The sequence below is a fragment of the Nothobranchius furzeri genome, chromosome 9, assembly GCF_043380555.1.
Source record: "Nothobranchius furzeri strain GRZ-AD chromosome 9, NfurGRZ-RIMD1, whole genome shotgun sequence".
In the NCBI taxonomy this organism is placed as follows: domain Eukaryota; kingdom Metazoa; phylum Chordata; class Actinopteri; order Cyprinodontiformes; family Nothobranchiidae; genus Nothobranchius; species Nothobranchius furzeri.
Genome location: NC_091749.1, coordinates 35,336,012 through 35,361,692, shown reverse-complemented (window position 1 = coordinate 35,361,692; position 25,681 = coordinate 35,336,012). Strand labels below are relative to the sequence as shown.

Here is a 25,681-nt window from a genome sequence, read left to right as displayed (position 1 = left end):
CAAAAGTCAATGCTTGCCTAGACCATTACAGTACGAAATCATGATGAATTATTCTAAACTTGTAAAGACACAGGTTTAAAAAAATGAACACAGTACATGTTTCCCATCATTTATTTAAAAGTGCTTTTATTTGAAGCAGTATAAAAATAGATGTTTTTGAGGCACTTGTCCATTAAAAGCTCCGCTGTGAGGTCCATCATCAAGTTTGTGTTTCCTCTGGTTCAGAGTGTGTTCTCAGTGGGGCCAGTCGCACTTCCAAGGATTAGACTCGGGCGGTTTCAGACACTTTCCTAACTTCTCACAGCCTGCAGGGGCCCAGTTCTGCAAACAAACCAACAGTCATCTAATTAAATGACTTCCATTTATTTAATTTGTCTGGTTGTGATCAAAGTGTCATCCTTTGTCTCTTGTTAATTGAAATTTGAATGCATTTTAGACTAACTACCTCAGAACTGCTTCCATCTGCCTTCTTATGAACTTTACATGCTATATCAACACTTACAGCGTATTTTTTTACATTATTTTGTTATTGAAAACACATAAATGTTTAAACGAAGCAAAATTCAATATTTATCTGGGCTGCAAAAGAAAAACATTTTAAAATGTTATGTTTCATCTGTAGAAATGTAATAAATATACATAAAATAGCTTACCCAATATTAAAAAAGACCTTCATATAAAATAAAATAATAAAACAGGACGAGCTGAACGCTGATGATTATTTTAACCCTCCAGAAGGCTGCTTATTGAGTATCCACAAGGGGGCAGTGTTGTGCCATAAGTTAGATCTGTGGCTCCAGCAGAAGTGACAAGCACCTCATCAGCAACTTTAAATGACTGTATTTTTATTTTATTTATTTATTTTTTTAGAAAAATGATGCAAAGCCCCCCAAAACAAATAAAGTTTATGAATCCAGTTTGCTCAGTAAATAAATACATTATTGTTTCTCCATTTAAAGACCAGCTTTAATTCTTTCTGATAAGTCATCAATGCTCACCATTTATTCCTTTATTTAAAATGTAATCCAACAATCAAAATCAGTTATTTTTGCCTCTTCTCAAATATACTGACGTCTGTAAAGTCAATTAAAACCCACAGAAGTGTCTCCTGGTGATTCGCTGCTCTGATAAAACGGTCCAGTTGGTAAAATCACAAATGCAGCTGAAGTACATAAAATATTTGTCTGATTAATGTGGATCTCACCATGACAGCCAGGTCACACATGTTAAGCTGGGGAACTCCAGGCACCAGATCCTTCTTGTGCTGCTGCACAGCAGTGGAGAACCCGACCAGAACCTTCTGGTACTCATCAGACAAAACACTGGAAACACAATCAACAAGCATCTTTTAAATGTTCTTCGATTACCTCCTACTTTTTTGTGCTTACTATGTCAAACATATAGCAGCACACCCTCGTGCTCCGTGTCCCAACAGAAGTAAATAATGTAAAGATTACTAACCCGGCAAAAACACAAAACCAGTGCCCACACGGCACTACTTTTTCTAACTAAATTAGATTCTCATTTTATTTTTGTCTTAAGCTATGAATAATTTCAGCAGACCAAGCTTTTTAAAGTATTTTAACGTATTCATTTAGACATTGCCAGCTTTTTGTGTTCATGTTGCTGCATCAGATCATAAAATATCAGGTCTAAGAATACCTACAGCAGATCAACAGTAGCTGAAAGTTTTGCCTTTAGGAGAAAAGAAAGAAAAACATCATCATAGACCTGAAACAGGAGCTGAGAGAAGCTTCACCCTTCAGTTGAACACCTACAGGAAGATCAGTGGAAACCGTTTTACACGTCCTCTTGTCTAAAAGCCCCTTTTTGACTGAATATTTTATAAGGCAGAGTTAAACGGCTTAAGAAAGCAAACAAAACATAATGACAGGTAGCCTGAAGAACTATTGATCCCAAACCACAGGACCAGCTCCTGAGGCATGAAGAAAATCTTCCTTAAATCATTTTTTATGCATTATTTTTATAGACTGGTCTGCAGGCTGTTGTACTATGAATAAAATACATCTTAATATTAAAAATCGGCAGTATAAGAACTAAAGAGCATCATTACATGTGTGTATGTCTTTATTATACTTTAGTTATGATAAATGACCTGCATGTGTTTAGAGTCAGAGCACTCCAAAGAGCTTTACACTGCAGTGAATCATTCACACACACACGTGCACACGCTGGTGGTGATTAGCTACAATGTTGCCACATCTGCCCTGGGCCTGGGGTGCACCGACAGAGGCGAGGCGCCACCGGCTCTTCTGACCACCACCAGCAGGCAGGGAGGGTGAAGTGTTTTGCCCAAAGACACAACTGCAGAGCCGGGAGCCGTTATTGAACCTGCAACACTACGATGACTGGACAACCTGCTCTATCGGCTGAGCTGCTGCTGCTTATTATTACAAAACTCTTCCATGTTTTGAAGACTGGAGGTTTTAAAAGTCTCACTGTCAGGAAGGAGGGTGACTCAAGACTTTTGCACACGTCACTTTAATACGGCCATCGCCAGCTCAAAACTAAATATAAAGACTAGACCAATTTAGTCGTTCGTAGCTTCAGCTTAATCGTTTTAACCTGTTTCCTATGAATAACACACACACACACACACACACACACACACACACACACACACACACACACCAAAATCAGGTTTAACTGATTGTATCAACAAGGGGACATGCAGTCTAATCAAAGAACTGAAACATTAATTCACACACGCACGCACACACACACACACACACACACACTAGTCTGACCACACTCAGTGGGGTGAACCATGTAACCCCCATCACATCCCCTGTCTCTCAATTACTGCTGTTGGACGCCAGCGAGCCGAGCACCTCTGTGCATTATTATATTCAGAGTGTAAAACACAGGGGCCCTGAAGGCTTTCAAAGGAACGCTGCTCTCAATAGGACCTGTAGGGTTAATGGGCTGTGTGTGTGTGTATGTGTGTGTGTTGTGGGGGGGACGTCTGGTGGCGTGACACGGGGATAGACAAATATCAGCATTGCAATTACACCCCTGATACATTCGCCTGCAGCACCTGTGCCAGCCTTCCATCCATCCCTCCGCTGCAGAGCCAGTCCTCTGATTGGCCCCTGGGGAACATGTGCATGTGTGTGAGGTGAAGTGTCAATTAGAGTAATAACCCCAGGCCCTGTCCAGCTCACACCTACCCTCCCTCTTAGATATCCCACAGGGCAGCAAGGCTTCCTCCATCAGCGAGCACCTGCTCCTCTTTTCCCCTCAAACTCACGCTTTACTCTGCTTACAATTACTTAGCAGGTTGCGCTCTGGCAGCAATTAGTCTCCCTGCCCGCGCGCCACATTTGTCACACTGCATTCTGGTCCATGCCGATAGGGGAGGAAACAAAACAGAAATCAGACTTTCAGATTTGCTCCATCTATCGAGAAATCACAAACTCAGCTCTGGCCAGATCCTGATCAGCATGAGGCTTACTGTATTTTGGTCCCTCCTAACTGTTGCAGCGATGAGTTTGATGATGAAGATGCTGCACAGAAGTAAGTGTGAGGCAACCTGCAAGTTGAACTAAACAAAGTTGTTTTTTGTTTAGTCTAAGAGCAGCAAAACTCTCAGTGCAGTCCTGTAAATCAAAAACTAATAATATCATTTGTTTTTTACCACCTCCCCTTCTTGACCCCCCCGCACAAAACTAATGAAAAGCTCACAGTCAGCACGGCTCATTATCATGATTATAACCCTTAGCTTGCTTGTGTAGAGGCAGAATCTGGAATAATAAGCAGCCTCTATGCAAATGCAGTCTTTTGATTTATAATGTATGGCACCCAAGGGGGATGGGGGGCATTGCTCAGGTGTGTCACCGCTCTGATTACCGATTCATAACACACACACACACGCACGCGCATGCACGCACACACACACACACGTGCACGCACGCACATTTCCAAACAACCACACAGTGCCAGAAGGTGGGGGAATTGAGGAGACAATCAGATACATCTGTCCTGCCCACCCCACCCCACCCCTCCACTCCGCCGTCTTCTCCACCTCGGTGGAAATTGAGCACTTCAGCGAGGACTATTGATTGGCGACGCACACAGCTTGGTGGCAGGCAGCAGATGAGGCCAGACTGTGCAGGGCTGCCTGCGGTGTCAGGGCCGTGCGACTGTGCCATGGAGTGTGTGTGTGAGTGGGTGGTGTGAAAGTGGGATGTGTTAATCTCGCCAAACATATGCAGCAAACCTTTGTGCTGAACTCCACCAATGTTAAATGATAAAAGAGTCTTAAAAAGCATGCTTTACTACAATATTCCAGATTGCATCGTTAAAAACATTTTTTTTTTTGTTTTTTAGGTTCGCTGAACTGGGGATAGTGTGTGTGTGTGTGTGTGTGTGTTCTTTGCTGTATCGCAGCCTGCGACAGTAGTGAAGGTATGCGTGCAGACAGGTCCTACATCATCTTAAGTGGCTCTTTAGGTGGTGACAGAGATTAATGATAGCCAGGCAAACAGTCCAGCTGGGGGACCTAAGAGCACACGGACAAAACCCACACACACACACACACACACACACACACACACACACACACACACACACACACACACACACACACACACACACACACACACACACACACACTGAGGCTTAAACAGGGAGGGAGGGGGACAGAGTCCCAGTGGATGCAGAAGGGACATCAGCTGAGAGAAGATGTAATCCAGGAAAGTTGGATAAAAGTTGCAGAAACAGGAAATAAATGATAAAACTGAACAGACGAAACATCAAAAGTGACAGAGGAGACGTGTGTGTGTGTGTGACTGAACAACACAACACATGGCTGCATATTGCTTGGCTCTTGTTTTTTTTATTCCTCTGGGTGAATAACAAGGCTAAAAAGATGTGCTAAATGAAAAACAGCATTAATGTTTTATCATCCAATCTCACTCCAGAGCTGAAAGGAGTTTTCAGCTGGTGGCAAAGAAGGAGATGAGGCCACAGAAAAGCAGGAGAGAGGCAGAAAAGAAAGGTCAGTGTAGGAGGTTGAATGCCAGGAGGGAGCCAGAAAGCATGAAAAGAATTTTCTATCAGAGCATTCTGGGATTATCTTAATGTATTAGTCATGGTGTCAGGATGTGTCCTTATTTTGTGTTAATAGTGAGACTCTGCAGTAAAAGATGCTCATCTGCCTTTGCACCCGTATTTAGTAATGGTGTCTTTGTAGTTGTGTGTGTGTCTCCTCTGGCGTCTCAGCAGTTCTTAACTCTCCTTGCAGCCAAAACAGAGACACACAAAAACACATTAAACAGCACTCGCTCTCAATTTAGACCCGAACAAATTATCTTGCAATTTTAACCTGCGAGCAGTCCGCTGGAGGAGGCTTGATGGCCAGATAGCGATCTTTAAGAAGCTGTTTGCAATCACAAAGAGGAGGGTGTAATCACGCGTGCTCTGGCTGAGTGGATCAATCCGCCGCCTCCTTTTTCATGCCACTGAATCCGCATTGATCTCACACACATTCTCCACAACCAGCAAACAAAACAAGAAAAAAAAAACACTTCCTGTTCTCACTCTTTTCATCGCTTTTCCTTGGCTTTTCCGCACACCCTGTCTTTCTTTATGAAGTGGCCCTTCTACAGGTGATGAGTTTATTTCTTGACTTTCAAAGCAACTTACCTGAGTGGGTACTTCTCTCCAGGGTCCCGCCCCAGGTGGAAAACGAGTGGCTGTAGAGAGTGTTCTGTCTGGTCGTGAGTCGTCACACCCGGGACCTCTTCACCCGGACAGAAATTTACACCCTACAAAAAAAAAAAAAAAAAAAAAAAAAAAAAATAGAGAGAGAAGACTAAGAGAAAGCTTAGCTGAGGCTGCAAATCCAGACAGGTGGAGGTGTGAGAATGGGAGGGCTTTAAAGTAACTACACTTTTTTTTACTTTAAGCTAGAGCTTTAACTGTTATCTCAGTGATTGTTGGGTTAGAAACTTGACCAATGTCATATGTGACACCACTCTGCAGCCCTCTGCTGGCCAGAAACACTTAACAGCTTTGTGGAGGGGGTAGGTGTTCTAGAGCACTCTTTACCTGCTTTGCAACTGTTAGCTGTAATGCTAGTGGTTAGCTTGTTCAGTTTGGCGATAGTCAATAAAAAGCGCAAGAAGAAGTTGAAAAATAAGATAGCTTTTTCTGTTAACATCGTGGTGAAGCCTGCAAGTAAAAGTAATAGTAATGTCTTTGATGGCGAAGCAAAGAGCTAAACTCTAGGTGAACATAGGCTACATTAGCTTGAGGGAGCTAAAAGAGGCTAAAAAATCACAGCCTGATGGTGACCTGGCATTGTTGCTACTGGAATTGTAAGCAATAATATTTTTGTCCAACAGTGTGGATCTTTTTACTTTGTGGTTTATTTTAGTATTAGTTGGAGCATGTTAGCGTTGGCTTGTTGTTAGCGCTAGCTACAGCAGGCTGCAGCAGGAAACTGCTCAGTGTTAAAAGCAGTTAAAAACATACTTTTTTTAAATATTTTTAAATAATTATGTATGTGCTAAAATGAACCTTTACAGTGTTAATGAAATGTCACTCAAGACCCCATTCCTTGTGGCCAGAATATCACACTTGCAACTTTAGAGTATCCCGACAGCTCCGTTAGTCAGTCGTTGAGTAGAGCTGACATCCTAGCACTGCAGTCTGCTTCCAGCACGTTTCCTGCATGTTTTAGATCACGAACAGAGCTGGTTTGTTTGATCTGGTGATGAATCACTCCTGCAGACACTAATGAAGGCTGAGGAGACGTTTCCGCTGTTAGATTAACGTGTTAAAGTGAGAAACACACAGTGAGGAGGATAGCTTCACTTTGGGTTTTACAACAGTTGGTTAAAACAGACTCCAGAGGGTGCTAAAAGCAAGCCAGAACTGCTTAGTTTCATAAGTCCGATTGCACTGAACAAATTGTGCATACATTTTCATGAAAGTATTTTGCACAATAGCAATATGCCAAAATGACTTGAGTCAGATCAGAAGATGCTGTACGTTCTTTCATTTTACAAGCCCAATGCAGCTTTTTAAACACTGATTATTAGTCATCCGGAAACCTGTGGAAGTACCAGGTCACCACCTCCTGTGAGTGTTCTGCTATAAAAAAAATCCTCCGACAGGAAGGAGCAGAACTGCCCCCTTTTGGCTACGAAAGTCTCATAAATTTAAACGAAGGTCAGCCCGTCTCCAAACAGCAACCTAACACAAAATTCCAGGTCAGTCCTGCAGGCAAGAGAGAAGCAGATTTGTTTTTACTCTCAGTGCAACAAAATAAATAAACACAAAAGAATTGACTCAATGTAGAAATTTCCAGGAGTTTATGTTTGTTTTTGATGTTTCCTTTAGTTCTGTTAGGATCTGCATGTTGAGACATCTGCTTCCATCAACATACAACTCCGAGCCGATTCCTCTTTATGTGGTTTCTTTGAAATATTGTCTTCCAATCTATTGTATTATTCATAGAGCCACTCAAAAATAGGAGTTTTGCTGCTTCTTCTTCTTCATCTCTTTGCTCGTCTGACTTTTTTCTCTCAGGAGGCTGCCAGTAATCGCAGCCTGATTGAGTCACACTCTATCCACCAGAACACCCCTGGTGAGCTGCCCCTTGCCTGAACACACACACACACACACACACACACACACACACACACACACACACACACACACACACACACACACACACACACACACACACACACACACACACACACACACACACACACACACACACACACACACACACACACACACACACACACACACACACACACACACACACACACACACACACTTTTTGATGAGCACAACTAATATTGAAAAGGCATTCATCTGTAAGGTACTGCAGCTCTGCCCCCCTCTGAGATCACTCATTGGAGCACCTCAGGATGCACACTCCATCCAGCAGAATTTCCACTGATCCACACTTGTCCAGTATCTTTTTGAAGCCAATAGCTTAGAAATGCAGAGAAGGAAAAAAGAGCTGATCTCAGAGGAGAAGCGTGAAAAGGCAGCTGTGTGTATCTCTCAGACTCGGGCCCTTGTGCCTGAGATTTTACAGCCAGAACTCCCTATCTCACATGACATTAGTGTTATAGATACAGCGAGGCTACTTTCAGACTGAACCACAGCAGTCGGGACCAGATAAGATACAGCAGCATCTGAGCTGGAGGGGGAATTAAGGAGAAAAAGGACACTTGGGTGAATTGTGGAAATTCGGTTTGCAAAATAGAAAAACAAAGTAGAAAATTTGAACATTCCTCAAACAGCATCATACCTCTTGTTCCAATCTCATTTTCAGGCACACATCTTTAACTTTGAGGCGATGCAACTTTTTCATATTTTTTAACCATTTTCTTGAGCCAGTATGTGCTAAAATGACCCTTTACATGGTTAATAAAATGTCCCCCCACCGCCCTCTGTGGCCAGAATACCGCCTTTTAAACTTCAGTGTGGCCGGCCGCCCCCTGTTGGACTGACCTACCTGGCACTGCAGTCTGGTGCCAGCACGTTTCCCGCATGTTTTAGATCACGAACACAGCTGGTTTGTTTAATTTAGCGATGGATCACTCTTGTAGACACTAATGAAGGCTGGGAGACATTTCAGCTTTTAGAATGAGGTGTTAAAACAACTAGCACACAGCGAGGGGATTGGTTTCATTTTCGGTTTGACCACAGAGAATTGATAACGGACACTAGGGGGTGCTAAAAGCAAGCAAAACTCAAGTGTTTCCAGGAAGCTTTATCTTATAAATATATTATGAATATAATAGTGATTTTACTTCTGCAGGACTTTAAACGTTTAACTCAACTTTAATATTTCTGTTTCACGTTTCTATGAGAACAAAGGCTCTAAAAGTCGATTCTTGTTGAGCTTCATGGTGCAAAAAAAAAAAAAGCATAAGATTGGAGTTTTCAGTGATTTGATGTCCCAAATTCTCTAGGAGTCAATGACTGCAGAAAACCGTTTATAAATAGAATTTTCAGATGGAAACCCAACAGACCCCATTATACCAATAGTCACAGGACATTTATCTGGTAAAAGATGGCCACCTGGAAAATATTTCACCAAAACCAAATAGAACAAAGTTGGGCTGGGCAGTAAATTAAAAAAAAAGATCATTATAGAAATGTCTGACCATCTAATATCATTTTTCCCATGTCAGTAAATTTGGTAATAAAAAATAGAAAGGTGTGTGGGTTGGAGACATTCATGTTCAGCTGTACCACCTCAAGTCACATGACAACGTGACTCAAGGTAATGAATGTGACAGCCCCATCTAGTAGACAACTTTTGTTTTGGTGCATACATGTAGTTATCGTCCATTGATCGTTACCGAGGTGAACGCCTCAGTAAACTGTGATATTGATTTTAAACCATATCGCCCAGCCCTAGAACAAAGAGTTTAGAAAATACATGCATGTGTAAGAAATACAGTATATAGTGAAACACACACACACACACACACACACACACACACACACACACACACACACACACACACACACACACACACACACACACACACACACCAAAGATCAACCATAAAATGAAAATCAAACTAAAGATTTAAGTTTGCAGAATTTCAGCAGTCACTCAAAAATACAAACACACACACACACACACACACACACACACACACACACACACACACACACACACACACACACACACACACACACACACTTCTGTATGAAGAACAAAACGTCTTTGTGCATTTTTTCTCCTCTGCTTTCTGTCTCTTTTTCCAGTGTTCACACACACACATAGCAATCGATAGGCAACTCACAGGCAATCAGACGCCATTATTTGTGAAGTTCCACTTCAGTTCACATGAGTTGATAAAGGAGGCTACTATTGATTCAGCGGCCCTGAAGGAGAGAGCAATTTAAGCGACCGATGGGCCATAAAACAAACTGGAACCCAGGAAAGAGCACGGCCACGGACGGAGGACATGTTTCTTTGAACAAGTGGGCATCACATTCCCAGATTTCACGGTTTTCCTGATATGCTGAATCCACGCTGAGGAGATCTGGCAACAATCACAGCCCTGTGACTCCTGCAAGAGCAGGCAGCAGGATGACAATATGGAAATGGAGGAGAGAATGTTTCCATCTGAGTTTGAGCAAACAAGTCAGCTGGCTGATGAATGATGCAAGTTCACACACTTGGGGGTTCCTCATTAATATTCATTTCACTCAGACATACGCAGCAGTCAATTGATGAGCCAGAGTGAAGATAATGCAAACAGCAGCCCGAGTATTTGTGTGTTTCGGTGAGATTAGGAAAGACAAATGGGTACAAAGTGGAGGTGTAAGGAGACAGGACATTGAGATCAGTCATTAGAAACGAGGCTTACACTTTTAAACTCGTCCCACGAATTGATCCAGGTCCAGTAGTGAGCCTTGTACTGACCGATTCTCACCGCCATCAGCTCGTTCCCTCGGTAGTAAAATACAGGTCTGGTGGAGAAGCGCAGGTCAGAGATTATGTTGATTCATCCACACAGAAACAAGCTTTTTTCTGTTTTACTTCCTGTTTATGGTTTTCTTCCGGCTTTTGTCCAAAACTGATGAACAATACAAAAAATGACCCCAAATACCATATTGGATTTTCTACAAAAATCAATCATCAGCTGCAGCTGATCATATTTTTTAACCGTTTTCTTGAGCCAGTATGTGCTAAAATGACCCTTTAGAGGGTTAATGAAATGTCACCCAGACCCCACCGCCCTCTGTAGCCAGAATACCACACTTGCAGCTTCAGAGTATTCGGACCACCCCCTGTTGGGCTTAGTAAAGTGGAGCTGACATGCTAGCGTTGCAGTCGGCTTCCAGCACATTTCCTGCATGTTTTAGATCATGAACACAGCTGATCGGTTTAATTTAGTGATGGACCCCTCCTGCAGACACTAATGAAGGCTGAGGAGACGTTTCAGCCTTAAAAAGGCAAATGCACAGCCAGTAGAAAAGTTTTACTTTCGTTTTTACTAACGAACTCTAGGGGGTGCTAAAAGCAAGCCAAAACGGCTTAGTATGCCTTTAATATTTCCTAAACAGTAACAAATAGTTAATTTTGATAAAGAAATGAATGAATATTGAATAGTTATGATCTACACTGAAAGATTCAACGCAGTGAAAGAGAAAACAAAAGTTCATGACATTTTATTTCTGAACATTGCTTTTGTTTTATCTGCAGAAGTGTAGAAGAGTTAATGCTAGCCCATCAGTCCTGTAGGACTTAAACTCAGTTTATTTGAACAAAGGCTGTTCAGGAAGCTATCTCTGACAGGTAAGAGATTTCTTATTTATAACTTTTAGAGAAAAATGCCTCAAAAGCTCATGTTATCCCAAGTGAAGCATGTTTAACGTTTCACTATGATACATTTAACATTTGTTGAGAAAAACCATTAAAACTCTCCTTAGCTATAATTTTAATCAGTAATCCTTTCCAAGTCACAACAAATGATTTTTAAGGACCAATGAGCATCTATTGAATTACTATTGATACTTCTAAAAGTTGTTAATTTTTACAAATTTGAACATTAGCACACACATCCCATGTGCATTAATTACTCATCGTAAAGTGTTCAACTAACCTAGAGTGAACAACAACGTTACATCCTGCCTGAGGATCACAACCAGAGCTGTTTCTCCACAGGAGGAGGAGCAACAGGCTAATACGGATTCCTCTTGGGTGTCTCCCTTCTGAGGGTTTGTGAGGTGCGGCCAGCCAGTGGGACACTGACAATCCCCCAGGAGATGACAGAGGATGGTTTAACTCACCTGTTTTCAAGTTCTTTTGAGGAGTTTAAGAGCACCGGCGTGAGATCCAGTCCATCCAGGATTCGGTCAGCAGGAGCGCTGATGCCGGCTAGTGCCAGGCTGGTGGTGAACAGGTCCATTACGTTAGCAACTTGCAAACTCACCTGAAAATGAATGAAAAATATCAGTAAACGGTGTTTTTAGACAAACTACATTTTTTTTAAATGACAACCTCAAACAGCACAAATCACTGTTCTTTGTGGGTTTTAAAATTTGCTACTTGATGGTTTAACTCTTTGAAAATCAAGAAGCAAATGTGATCAAATGGAATCCATAGGGATGAGATGATGCTCATATGTGCATCTGTATGAACAGAGATTTCTCCAGTCTCCTCTCCAATCTCTGCATGCAGCTTTACCACAATCAAAACTCCAAAAATGAGTTTTCTTGGAGAAAAAAAAGGGTGATGAGGAAAAAAGAAGAGAGGAATTGGGGATAGGACACGGCCCGGGCAAGCAGTCCGCTGAAGCTGAAGCGAGCTGCTGTTTTATCTCCTTCTCCCAGTCGCTGTGAAAAGCTTTATTTTATTTATAAACTTTGAACTATTTTCAGATAAAATGCCATTTTTTCCCTGTCATCCTTGATCTTCCGTTCCATTCTCTCCTGAGCGAGCCTTAGAGGGAGACGGCACGCTCACAATCAGATATCAGCTATCAGGCCGCTGCAGCTGCACCACCATGAGCCGCTGTGCTCCTATCGGCGGCCAACACACACACACACACACACACACACACACACACACACACACACACACACACACACACACACACACACACACACACACACACACACACACACACACACACACACACACACACACACACACACACACACACACACACACACACACACACACACACACACACACACACACACACACACACACACACACACACACACGCGCTGAAATGAATTCACCCTTTTCTTCTGTATCCACAGAAAAAGCTCTGCATTGCCTTCTATGATCTATCTGCTCATCCAGACACTCTTTCTCTCTAACAAGCACAAACACTAACAGATTCAGTCCTTTACTTCATTTTTATGTTTTTCAGGCTCTCCCCATCTCACACACACACACACACACACACACACACACACGGACTATTAAAGAAGACAGGACAGGAAGAGAAGCAGAGCTGACATTTAGCCGGTAATAACTTGCAGGAACACTCAAACTTTTCAACCTCAGACTGGTGAGACGGAGAACTTTAGCTCATGAGTTTCCATCTTTTATGGCCTCCCTGGATCAGCTCTTCCCTCCTCAGGTGTCGGCTGAACTTGTTTTTTCTTTCCTCACCCTTTTTTCCTCTTCCGTTTCTGTGAATCACTCTAAAATTAAAAAAAAAAGTCATACTTTCTTCTTTCGGTGCTGTGCTGGTTATCTGAGGATTTGGTGCTACAATCCTCATCTGTTCCATCGTCTGCGTGTGTGTCTGCCACCGATAACCCAGCAGACGGGACTGTGAGGCTCAGTGCTGTTGTGGACCTGACAGGCCACCAACCTCACCATCCGCCCTCCCTCAAGCACTGGGAGAATGCTGAATCCGCATCTGCTCCATCATTCCGGCACACCTCCTTCCATCCTCCTAGAAAAGCGTCTAAATGAACCACAAACTTTCAGATCTCAAACTCCAAACTTCTCATCTAGACAATAATTTTGCGACCCCCGGCTAAACGAACCTGTTGAAAATCCTCCTTTTCACAAAGCCCTTGCTGGTTGTTTTGTGCTTCCAACATTTGGCTTTGCTTTTGGGAGCTTTTCAAAGCACGGATCAACAAAGATTCCAAAAGGCTACAAAATAAAAGAGGAGGGAACTTTGTGTTTTGTTTGTCCTGCCCCACAACAACAATAAACCTAGATCTGTAGAGCACAGTCACCCCAACAAAGCAGCTTTGTCGTCACAGATCATGTCCTCAAATCCCACACTCGTGCTGATCTGCAATGATAGTAAAAACTACACTAGCCTCCCTTCCTTCATGCAGAATTGTGCGTTTCTGAACATAACGAGGTCCAGGTGCATCAAAGTCCTGCAAACACAACGTCATTCCTGGCAGTGTGGCAGAATGTGTCTTTAGCCCGACTCTTTTTTCTCTCCTTTCTATGCTATTTCCTTGCTTCCTTCCCTGCAATCCCCCCCCCCCCCCCCCCCCCCCCCCCTTCTGTTTCTTTATCCTGAACGCCTGGCATATTCAGATACTGAAGTCCTCATTACGGCTCAATCCAACCTCAGCAAACACACAAACAGATTAGCCGCTTAAGACGTTCCCAATCCCCCTCTCCCTCACTACTCTGCTGCGCTATCAGGCCCCAGCACAACCCTGTGAGATGAGCCAGGGGCAAGGCTTACCGCAGACTGCAGCCTCCGCTCGCTCCTCCGCAAAATCCCTCTGCGCCACAGCCCCGTGTCACAGCTGCCTCTAATACAATTAAAAGTCATTTGCAGAACGCGCAGGCTTAGGGGATCACGGCGTGGGTGGGGGGGTTATATTGGGGAATGGGTGGAATTAGAAAAAAAGAGAGTAGGGGCATTTATTCCAGCCAAAAATATTTGAGGAGTCAGAAAGGAAAATCCGCCGTGTGCTTTGTGGCTACAACCATAATACCACTTGTTTTGAGTGTTTCTGGAGTTCAGTAATAAACCTATGGTTGGAGTGAATTGTGCCAGTTGATCAGAGCGCGCGTGCAAAATGGTAAACGATACACAAATAAAACAATAAAACAACAACCATTTGAAGGAGGAGGATTAGTGAAGAAATTACTTTCAACTCGATTCTCAATCCCTGCAGTTTGCAGAGCTCATTTCTGCTTCTGCTAAAATCTGACATGCAGGACATCAGAGAGCAAAAAAGGATGAAGGAAAAAAGTTCTAGAAACCAAATTTCAGCTTAGGAAAAATAAAACACGTCAAGAACTTTTTATTTGGGATTTATTTGAAAAAATGTGGATGCGCTTACCGTGCCTTCCTTGATGTGTCCTGGCCACCAGGCGATGGCGGGCTCCCTCATGCCGCCCTCAAACGTGGTCTCCTTCCCACAGAGGAACGGCCCGTTGCTGCCACCTGAGGATTCAGAACCACAAAAGCACGCACGTCTGTTTGAGCCGAAGATTAGCCAATGTCGCTTGATGAATTGGAGGATATCGTGGGATTTGTTAGAACTGTATTAGGAGCAGTGTTGGGCAAGTTACTTCAAAACTGTAATGCATTATTTATTACTTGTTACCCTCATTTTAAAGTAATTCATTACATTACAATATTACTGATTTTAAAATGTAAGGCATTACACTACTTTTGCATTACTTTAAGTAACTTTCACCAAAACAACTTCAATATGAATCTGGTCATGTGACGCTCAGTGAGCTCATGACATATATGTGGAAAGTGATGTGGTGTCTGAGCTAGGATTGCTGATAAAAACAGTCAGATATAATAACAGTGCTTTAAAATGATTGTTGTTGCTTTTATTTAATAAACAATCTGTACTCTCAGCATGCTGCCATCTTATAGGGCCATCTGAGCAGAGAGTGAGGTGGTGGGGGCTCCAGGCCTATATTTGCCTTGGTCCCCAAATGCCTTGATACGGCCCTGGATGTGGGACTGACTTCTGGGGTGATCTGATTCTATCACTAGTATAAATATTAAATGCTTATATATTATTGCTTTTCACTGGTAAAAATGTGTATTGGGGATAAATCTACCTACATTTTTTTCTTTTCAAGCACTTTGTTTTGTTTTCTTGATTTTATTTGAATAATTTCCTGCTCTTTCTCTCTCTAACCTTCCTGCATGCTGCATGTTTTCTCCGTCTTCCAGAAAAAACTGTTTCCTAGACTTCCTACTTTCTAACTAATCAGCCAAAGGGATCCACCGAACCAGCAGCAATGAGTTGAAATCACCGGCTGAAAAGCACTTGAAGTACCAGAGAATATGGACTGATGTAAACGATCGCAAACAAATGACTTTGTTTTGGTGGAGCGATTTTGTGAATATAACAACGGCCGCGCGCAGGACGCAGCTGGAGTATTTGAGCCGTTACCGCTGCGTCCTCTCTGCTCATAGAATGCCCGCAAAGCCAACCGCCCTTGTGGCCATAAAATCACACTTGCAACTTCAGACTGGCAGGCCGCCCCCTGTGAACTTAGAAAACATTAAGTTGACATGCCTGGCGCTGCAGTCTGCTTCCAGCATGTTTCCTGCATGTTTTAGATCCTAAACACAGTTGATTTTTTATTTTTATTTTGATGATGAATCACTCTTATAGACATTAAGGAAGGCTGAGGAGACATTTCAGCAGTTAGATTAAGGTGTTAAAATGACAGACAGCAAGAAGATAAATTTCACTATAGGGGGGTGCTAAAAGCAAGCTAAAACTGCCAAGTGTGCCTTTAACATTGGTAAAATGGACCTTGATGTGGGGCTGATATTAGAGCTGCTCCGTTGTCTGACGTAAAGAAGACAAAGGTGTTTTTGTCGATTCCCAGTTTCTGTAGAAGCGACAACAACTGACCCACACTGTAGTCCAACTCCATCACCGCGTCGCCGTAGCTGGAATCACAATCACAGTTCACCCTGACAAATAAATCCACTCACAGGATAAAATTAAGTTTGTGTACGACTGTGGAAGTGGAAGCATCTACAGGCCTCGCTGGCTCTTCCCCAGGAAGGGTTTGGAGGCGTAGACGTGGGCGTGGGTGGCGTCAGCTGCCCAGTAGAGGAAGAAGGGCTGCTTAGCTTCAGCCTGACGAAGAATGAAGTCCAGACCCTCCTGTAGAGTTGGGAGGTAGAAGAGATCCTTACAGCACCACACATACAGATGATTTTGGTGTTTCTTACTTTTGTCCTACATACTCTCTAAAGTTCTGTTTTAATGGTTGTTTGGATAAAATCACAGTCAACAGTCAGAAAATCTAATAAACTGTTAAAAGTGTTGATGCTCTATTATCATTAAAATTAAAAAGTCTTAATTATTTGAATTGTTTTGCTTTATGTTTTATGTCACCAAATTGTAATTTAGAGAGCTTTCATTTACTCAGTAAGTTTCCTTTGGCTGAAAGTGAACAAGTGGCAAGTCACTGTTCTCAAAATGACATTTTTTCCCGTGACATTTAATTCAAATTTGTATTTATACCTTTAACAAACTAATTAAAATAATTTCTTATACAAAAGCATGAATATAAAAATTGTGAAAGTTACTTACAGGTTGTTGTAGACAGAATTAATTTGATATTTTTAGGTGGAAAATTAGCATCATCTGAGCTGAGCTGCATCTTAATTCATCTAAAAGGTTTAAGTAAATTTGGCATCCATAATGTTGCATACAAATACAGTTTTACAGTGTACTTCTGATGGAAACAAATATCAAAAAGCACAAATACATTTCCAAAGCTTCTCTTTTGCATCAAAATCCAAACAAATTACTCGACCCAAGCCAACGGAGCCTCCAAAGACGCACTAATATGAGCTTTAAAAAGCTGTGCTCGACAGACCCGTCCTCCTAACGTGAAGACAGATTACACCTCTCAAGCATGCAGCTTTTGATCCTGTTAAGAACATAATAAGACAGGCTGATGTCAATCCACCTCAGCTGCTGAACATATAAATAAAACCACATTTTTTGTCATTTGATACAGACAATTTGTGTTTGTGCTTTTATGGTTTTGGTGAGTTGAAAACCGTGAAAGAATGCTGTCCTTTGATAAAAGCAATGGATGATCTGATCTCTTTAATCAGCCTGATGCTGATATATATATAGTTTTTTATACATCGGGCAGATATTTCTCCAGAGTAATGCCGATTTAGGCTCAGGCACATCCTCGGGTGATGCTGCAGAATTTAATTTAAATGTATTTTTACGTTCACTAATAACATCTACATAATAAATACTCTAAATGAACTTTATTAAGGTGTCTGACTTTAACACCGAACAGTGCGCAAAGTTCAGATTTAACAGTTAGTTAAATTCAGAGTTCAAAACTGATTCAGCTTCAGAAATTGATGTTATCAGTGAAACTTTAGCATGAAAATAAGGTGAAAAACATCTAGATATCTGTTTTGAAAATCAGCCCATAAAAACAGGCAGTACATATCGGCCATCAGCTGACCATGTCTCCTACACGTCGGTATCGGCAATAGAAAAACCAATGTTGGTCGACCTCTAATAAGGACTTTCACTTACCTGCAAATACAGCTGAGTCAGGTTTGACTCGCCAGTCTTTACGTTGATCTGAAATTCCTCAAAGTATCTAGAAAACAAATGTTGACAGGACATTTATTGTGTGTAGCTTGCTTATGTAGCGTCATGAATGTCCTGTTTTGACCCAAAGGTCATGATCTGCTTTGTCTGCTCGAGCAGAGACAAAGTCTCTGACAGCCTAATCTACATGAGATAGTGGCCAAGGTCTTTCATGCACTCTGCTCATCTGAACTGCTTCACCTCTGTAAAGACGAAGTCGAAGAACTATTGATGAATACATAATCAACAACTTTGTTATTGCCAATAATAATGTGAGCCCAATGTTCGATCAATCTGTGAAATGACAATGTTTAATACTTGATATTATAATCCTGTGATCAGTAGTATTTTACGAGCAATTATAATCTTGGACATTTGCACCTGACACTGATGACACGTAATGCTAAAGTCACACGACACATTTCCTTTTGTCTGACCCAATCAGAACCTTCGTTTATTGCAAGGCGTGGTTTTCTTTGGTGTTTGTATAAACCCTCTTTTGCATGTCAAATTCTGACTCTCCAGTAAACCAAAATATGACAATTATAAAAACTATTCCACGCCACCTTTTCTTTAGTTTAAAGCATTCTAGAGAAGTCTCGGACAGACCATCCGGACTTCCTCTTAAGCCATAAAGAACCTCGACAAGTTGGATAAAATCTGTTGCAAGTTACACCTGACTGCAACGGTTCCTTCAGAATAAAAGCTGAACCTCACGACCCCTTCAGGGTCTCGGAGATGCCAGTGATAACCTGTCGTGACCTGGAAGCATTCCAAGACTAGTTTGGTCGGCACCGCTGCTTTTCTACCGGCTTTGGTACCAAAGAGGATCCACGAGGACCTCGGCATTCTGGATCTAACGGAGGCTTCCCCTGGGTACGTAGACCGACAGATGGCGTTTCATGTGTGTTATAAATGTCCTACTAAAGATTAGAGCCAAACATTCACTCCCACTCAGAACTAACTGCTTCTCCGGATCTGCTGGTTCTGAATAACATTCCACACACATCATCATCATCATTCAACACCTCTCACACTACCTTAGATCAGTGGTTCCCAATCTGGGGGTCCCGACCCCCACAAGGGGGCGCCAAAGGCTCTCAGTGGGTCGCCAGGACCTCTCCACTTTAAGGGGTTAAAACTTCATTTATTACTTGTTTATAGCCTACATTGTGCTCACTTTTTTTCATGAGTGAAAAGTTTACTGATATTAAGACAGGAAATAATTAGTACAGAAAGAGTAACACACTTTTAAGAACATTTTGCTCAGCTCACTGTTTTATTTTTAAGTGTCAAAAGTTCATTAAAGATAGGACTGGTTGATTAATCACAGCGTTTACAGTAAATAATCTAGTATAAACAGTAATATACACATTTAAGTACATTTTGCTCAGTGTATTTTTTATGTGTCAAACATTTATTGAAAGGAATGATTGATTTATCAGTGTTTACAAGAAACAATGTTTTCAGAAAAGTAATACAAACTGTTAAGCACATTATGCTCTGTTTAGTTTTGTTAATGACTTTGTTCTGTACTTGAGCCTACTATTACTGTAATCTATTAAATCAAAGCATATTAAAATGTGCTTGAACAATTTTATCATTTCTTAATACTGTTTATACTGGAAGAGAGAATGGGAGGGGGTCGTCAAAAATTTTACTGGTAAAAAAGGGGTCCCTTGGGAAAAAGGTTGGGAACCACTGCCTTAGATCCATCAGTACACAGAGTGTTAAAATTAGTCTTGTTTAAATTGTGTAGAAATAAATTTCTTAACTATTTTAAACCTGACTCTCTCTCTTTCCTTGGAGTTAATACGAAGTGTCACTTAATCCCTGCAATAAAAAGTTCTGATCTTCTGATTAAAATATTCAAAGATCCATCAGATTGATATTTCATATTTCTATGGAATCTCACATTTTATGGTTCATAAGTAAGATGTAAACGACCCATTCTTTACACTTACAACTGTCTACCTCTTCTGCATCATTTTACCGAGATAGAATATACAATCTCATCACTCCTTTAGTTTTATTGGCCCAGTTACCCAACGTGTGTACGGATGATGCTTCAAGCTAAAATTTAATAATGAAAACTAAGAAAGAAGGCCTTAAAGAGGTTCTTCAGAGAAACCATTTTTACCTAATATTTTTTTAAATGACCCATCACTCCGAGTTTAATATGCAGGCTGAACATGAAAATAGTCTCCTACAACTATCTCCTGCTGGTAGAAAATAGACTGTGAAACTCTAGGATTAGAAAAGCCTGGCAGATCTACGTCACACTGTCACTTAACGTTCACGGACTCACCCATCTTGACTCGGAGAAGGCTGTTGTTGGTTTAGCGTAGGGATGCACCGATACTGATACTGGTATCGTATCGGCGCAGATACCGATACGATACTGGTATCGGTATCGGTAAAAGTTAACTGATACCAGGAACCGATACCAATGCAGATGTTTGAAAATGGCTTCACTGTAACTTATCATTTCTGTTCACCTAATATTTTAGTTTTGTGATGATTTCTGTTCATATATTTTACTTTTTATCAACCTCACAGTCTTTTCCTGTTGAAAGCAGAGAAGAAAATAAAATCTGTATTCCAAATCATTGCATTTTTTGTGTGGTAGAAGTATCGGTAATCGGTATCTGCGAGTGTTCCGATCCAAGTATCGGTATCGTATCGGTTTGGAAAATAGTGGTATCGTTGCATCCCTAGTTTAGTGTCCAAGAAACAGCAGAGAACGTTTGGACTAGTAGGAGCCAACTGTTAGCATTAGCAACCCCATCACACGGCAGAACTCCTCCAGGCTTGTGCTATTTGTGGAGATCAAGCATCCACGTTGCAGCAAACAGTCAATGGAAGAGTTGTGTTGCTGTTAGCCAATCAGAGGCGAGGTGTCCAAATATCAGGAAATAAAGCTACTTTCACCTCTGGCTGAGTTCTCCATGCTGGAACATTCATTTCAACAAGAGACCACTGCAAATGTATCAAAAATGTGAGTGAAGGACCTCTTTAACATCTCCCAGTAGACATGATATGAGTCACTTGTCTTTAACAGAACTGTAATGTGGAGTCTGTGTCTGATTATATTCTGATGTCAGGTCAAACTGCTCTCTCCACTCATGCAGCTCTCAGCTCTGACAAGGCTGAAGCCCTGATAAGTTCTGTAATCACATTCTTTTACGTTCAGAAAGCAGAAGTATTCTGCTGCTTGGAATAATCGTGTCCTTGGGAATCTTATTCATAATAAGGTGTTAAAATTCAACTGGGCTTTCTTGCCCACATTTTACTACTGCTTAGACAACTATTTTAGACGTTGGCACAATATTTCAGTCTGATGCACTCAGAGTCCATCAGTGTGCAGAAATAAAAACATGCAACCATCCCCGTCACTGGAGCTGTGCTGACATAAGACCTCACTGCAAATTTAACTTCGATCTGTGCATGTTAGTGCCTGCTTTTAACTTTTTTTTTTAATTCAGAGAAAAATCTGACTACTTAATCTATTCTCAGATCAGTGGGGTTGTCTGTATTCTACATCTTCAACTTTAATCTACATCCAGCCCGAATAGATCTTATTACCTCAAAAGCGTTATGAATATTTAGGATCATCCGCATTTTCTAGCAGCTTCAGTAGCAATAAGATCATGGAGATAAATCTATTTTCCACCTGTTGAGTGGAAATTTTGGTGGGAGACATATGTGGGAAGTCTCGGCGAAGCTGAGCAGCGGGAACTGTTACGAGGTGCTACTGAAGCGTGCCGCTGCGAGCCGAGAAGCAGTGACAGAAATCCTTTTCTTATGCTTCACTTCATCCAGGTGTCCTCACACTCAGACAACACAACCCGCCGTCTCCTGAGGGCGTGTGTGTGTATATGTGTAAACATGCATATGTCTATGTGTGTGTGTGTGTGTGTGTGTGTGTGTGCGTGTTTGTGTGTTTCTGTCCAGGGCCCAGGTATGCAGTGCTGATTAAACCCACGGCTAAGCGAAAAACACGCCCGACTGCCAGTTCCAATGACCCTGAATACACATATGGCTGTTGTGAGGAAAACAAATGGGTGGAAAATGGAATACACAAGCCCATCTGGTACAGAGGAGGAAATGGGATGGGGGGGCACTCAACTCACCCAGAAGAGCAGAAAAACAAAACAACTGAGTCATGGTAAGAATAGACTTTTAGTTTGTGTGATGCTACCTTCCAAGCATCTCAGAGTTGTTGTATACGGGGATGTTGGGTCTGACGCTGTTGTTGTAGGGCCCGAAGTGGCAGTTTGGAGAACCAAACCATTCATCAAAACCGTGCTCCAGAGGAAGGTACTGTGGTCTGTGGCCCAGATGCCTGTGTGGACATAAAGACTGAGCTCAAAATCCCACAATGCCCTGATTTGTTCTAATTTAGGCTAAAAAGACTATTTAACTAACCACTGAAAAGTACAAATCTCCATGAACAATTTAGGATTTTAGCTAGTTTCACATCTTCCAATCTGCCAAAGTACAACAATGCCTATAACAAGTAATATTTGATCTCAAAAGTAAAATATGATGAAAACTATACCTCTTTTTGACTGAGTTTACGGAATGCTGCAGATCTGTACTTTATTCTGAACAGACTATAAACTAAATGTAAGAAAAGAACACTTGTTATTGATATCTAGTATGGCTGGGTGACACGGCCTTAAATCAATATCACGATAAATGGAGCAGTTCACCTCAAAAACAAAAAACAGAGGATAACTACCTCAACGTGTAAAAAAAGACTTGCCCTCTAGATAGGCTGCTTCTCTATTACCTCATCATCTTCCCTTTCTTGTTACAAACTGGATGTTGGAGTCATATGACAACACATAGTCACATGACTCCACCATCCGGTCTGTAGCACAGCATCAGAAAGAAACAACAAGAGTGTTTTTTAAACTTTAAGCTAGAGCTTTAACATTGATCTCAGCGATTGTTGAGTTAGAAACTTGACCAGTATCATATTTGACACCACTGCAGCCCTCTGCTGGCCAGAAACCACACTTGATAGTTTTGTGGAGCGGGTAGGTGCTCTAGGGGGCGCTCATAAACTGATTTATGCCTGTTAGCTGTAATGCTAGCAGTTAGCATTTTCAGTTTGCCCATCGTCAATAAAAAGCACAAGAAGAAGAAGAAAAAGTAGATGTTTGCTCTTTCTGTTGGCATCATGGCGGAGCCTGGAAGTAGGAGTAGCGAGTAATGTCTTTGAAGGCGAAGCAAAGAGCTAAAACCAGAGTAAACATCGGTGTGGCCCACACTAGCTTGAGGAAGCTAAAAGAGGCTACACAATCACAGACTGGTGACCTGGCTTTGTTGCTACAGGACTTGTAAGTAATATTGTTGTTTGCCCAACAGTGCAGATCTTTTTTTACTTTGTTTTTTAATTTTAGTATTAGTTGGTATATGTTAGTGTTAGCTCATTGTTGGCGCTAGCTACAGCAGGGTTGTTTACGACAGTTGTAATTCCAATTTAAACCAGTAGGACAGAGGAGCAGGAACCTGCTCAGTGTTACTTTAGAGGGGCATGAACATTGCCAACCTACACATGTATTTTCATTTTTTTAAACAAGGTATGTTCTGGCACTGGGCAAAAGGATCTTGGTTATTTCAGTATCGGCTACCTCTAATATGCAATATATGGAATTATTTTTAAACCCAAATACAAAAAATAGTAAAAGATTTATTATCTTTTTAAACATCTGTATGCTTGTTCTTTAATTTTATTAAATAATTCTGAATAATCCTTCATGAACTGATCATATAGGCTACAGAAAAATAGCTCACCACTTGCCAACTATCTTGCTCACATAACCTTGTTTCTTCAGCAGCTGAGGCAACAGAATCTCATCCTTGGAGATTCCTCCTACTATCTCCTGTGGTGTATATGCTGCAAAAAAGGAAAACGATAAGACGAATATTTAATCAACAAAATATCCCATGAGTTGATTTGACACATGAAAATGCATAAGAAATGTGCAAAAAGTGATACGTGGGTGAAATGTCAGTGCAGAAATGAGAAAATATACCATTCCGGGCGTGGGCATTAGTTGTGTAGAAACCATTTCTGACAGGAAGTCTTCCAGTGAGAAGTGCTGCTCTGGCTGTGGGAAAAATAAAGGATGAGATTTTTTTATGTCACACTTTTTTCTTTATGCTCCTCTGTCTATGTAGATGTTAACGCAGCAAGTTGCAACTTTCAAGAAAACTATATTATTGGCTAACTTTTTAAAAATAAACTACAGGAACACGATGCTGAGATGATTAGAGCACATTTCATGTCAGCAGTGGTTACTTGTGTGTAAAGAGAAGGGCAAACATAAAAGGCATGAGAGTGTTTTCTGGATTTTTCATTTGATTAAAACAAACCACATTCTCTACATATAATGGTTCATGCAAGACAACTACAGCTGTGCTGAACATGTTTGTTACCATTTTAGATCTGCCTCAGTATGGTCACATGATACCTTGTAAAATTTTGAAAAAATAAGAGTGGGAATTTTAAGGATTTGTTCAGGAAATGAAAACTGCTATTAAACAATTCTGACATTCCAGCTCTGTTATATTGACTCTGATGTGCTTTTAAATGAACACACTGAGGCTTGAAAGTTTTCACTATTAATGGTTTTCTTCCTTATACATATCCTTATACATATCCCATATCCCTGAGCGCCTCGTGATTTTTATCTTGAGAGGCGCTATAGAAATGATATTTTCTTCTTCTTCTATAGTTTTATCATTTTTTTATTTCAGCTCAATTTTCCTCACTAAAGTTAAGCTATTTTCCAAGTTTTCCCTGTGTTGCCGTTTTGCTACAAAATCTGCTGCAGGTGTGTTGCTTCAAACACAAAAGAGAACACACACAAGCTGAGAAACAGCTCAGATTATGTGTTTGAAAACCCGATGCTGACTCACATGGTGAGCAAAGTGGGTTTGCCGTGTAGAAGTTGGTGAAGAGCATTCCCTGAGCTGCCATAGCATCCAAATTGGGGGTCTCTTTGGAGGGCTGCCCCAACACTCCAAGGTCCCCCCACCCCATCTGAAAAAGCAAAGGAAGCCAGTCATCTATCACGTTTACCTGGAGTTAAATTGGGAAAACACTCAACATAGTCATGGGGAGTTGTTTAGGTCAATAGATTTTTTTAAATGGATGGAACAAAACAGCTGTTGCTTCTTGATTTAGGAATAAATGAGTATTTGTAAACAACAACAAAAACTCACGTCATCCATGAGCATGATGATAATGTTCGGAGTGGAACCATGTGATGTTCTTTCTGTCTTGGAATGCCATAATAATAAACTCAATACTATCAAAGTTGCCGCAGCCATCCCTTCCGCTGCGAATGGGGCTCTGGTCATATGAGGACCAGCATGCAGGAAGGAAGAGCATATAGTCTGCTTTCATGGTCGTTTCGGAAAGCAGGATTTTACATATACTTCATATCTTATATTTTCTTATCTTTATATCCATATATTTTAATTCATGGTTATTTTAAATGAACATTGTTCTGTTGTCCGGGTTTGGGAATATGACAAGCTATTTGTTCTTTGCTGCGGTCATCAACCGCTGATACGTTTTTTAATCTTA

The 25,681-nt window shown here is 41.3% G+C and overlaps 1 protein-coding gene across 1 annotated transcript; it reads right to left on the bottom strand.

The window, feature by feature from the left end:
• Positions 1–95: 95 nt before the first annotated feature.
• Positions 96–25,473, bottom strand: galns (galactosamine (N-acetyl)-6-sulfatase). Its single transcript, XM_054731851.2, has 14 exons — positions 25,315–25,473; positions 25,009–25,132; positions 24,123–24,197; positions 23,881–23,983; positions 22,277–22,420; positions 18,019–18,085; positions 16,481–16,608; positions 16,249–16,388; positions 14,800–14,903; positions 11,806–11,948; positions 10,380–10,482; positions 5,668–5,789; positions 1,205–1,322; positions 96–321 (listed from the first exon to the last, which is right to left on the bottom strand). The coding sequence occupies exons 1-14, from the start codon at positions 25,450–25,452 to the stop codon at positions 235–237; spliced, it is 1,596 nt and encodes a 531-aa protein (XP_054587826.1). The 5' UTR covers positions 25,453–25,473; the 3' UTR covers positions 96–234.
• Between the last annotated feature and the right edge of the window lie 208 nt (positions 25,474–25,681).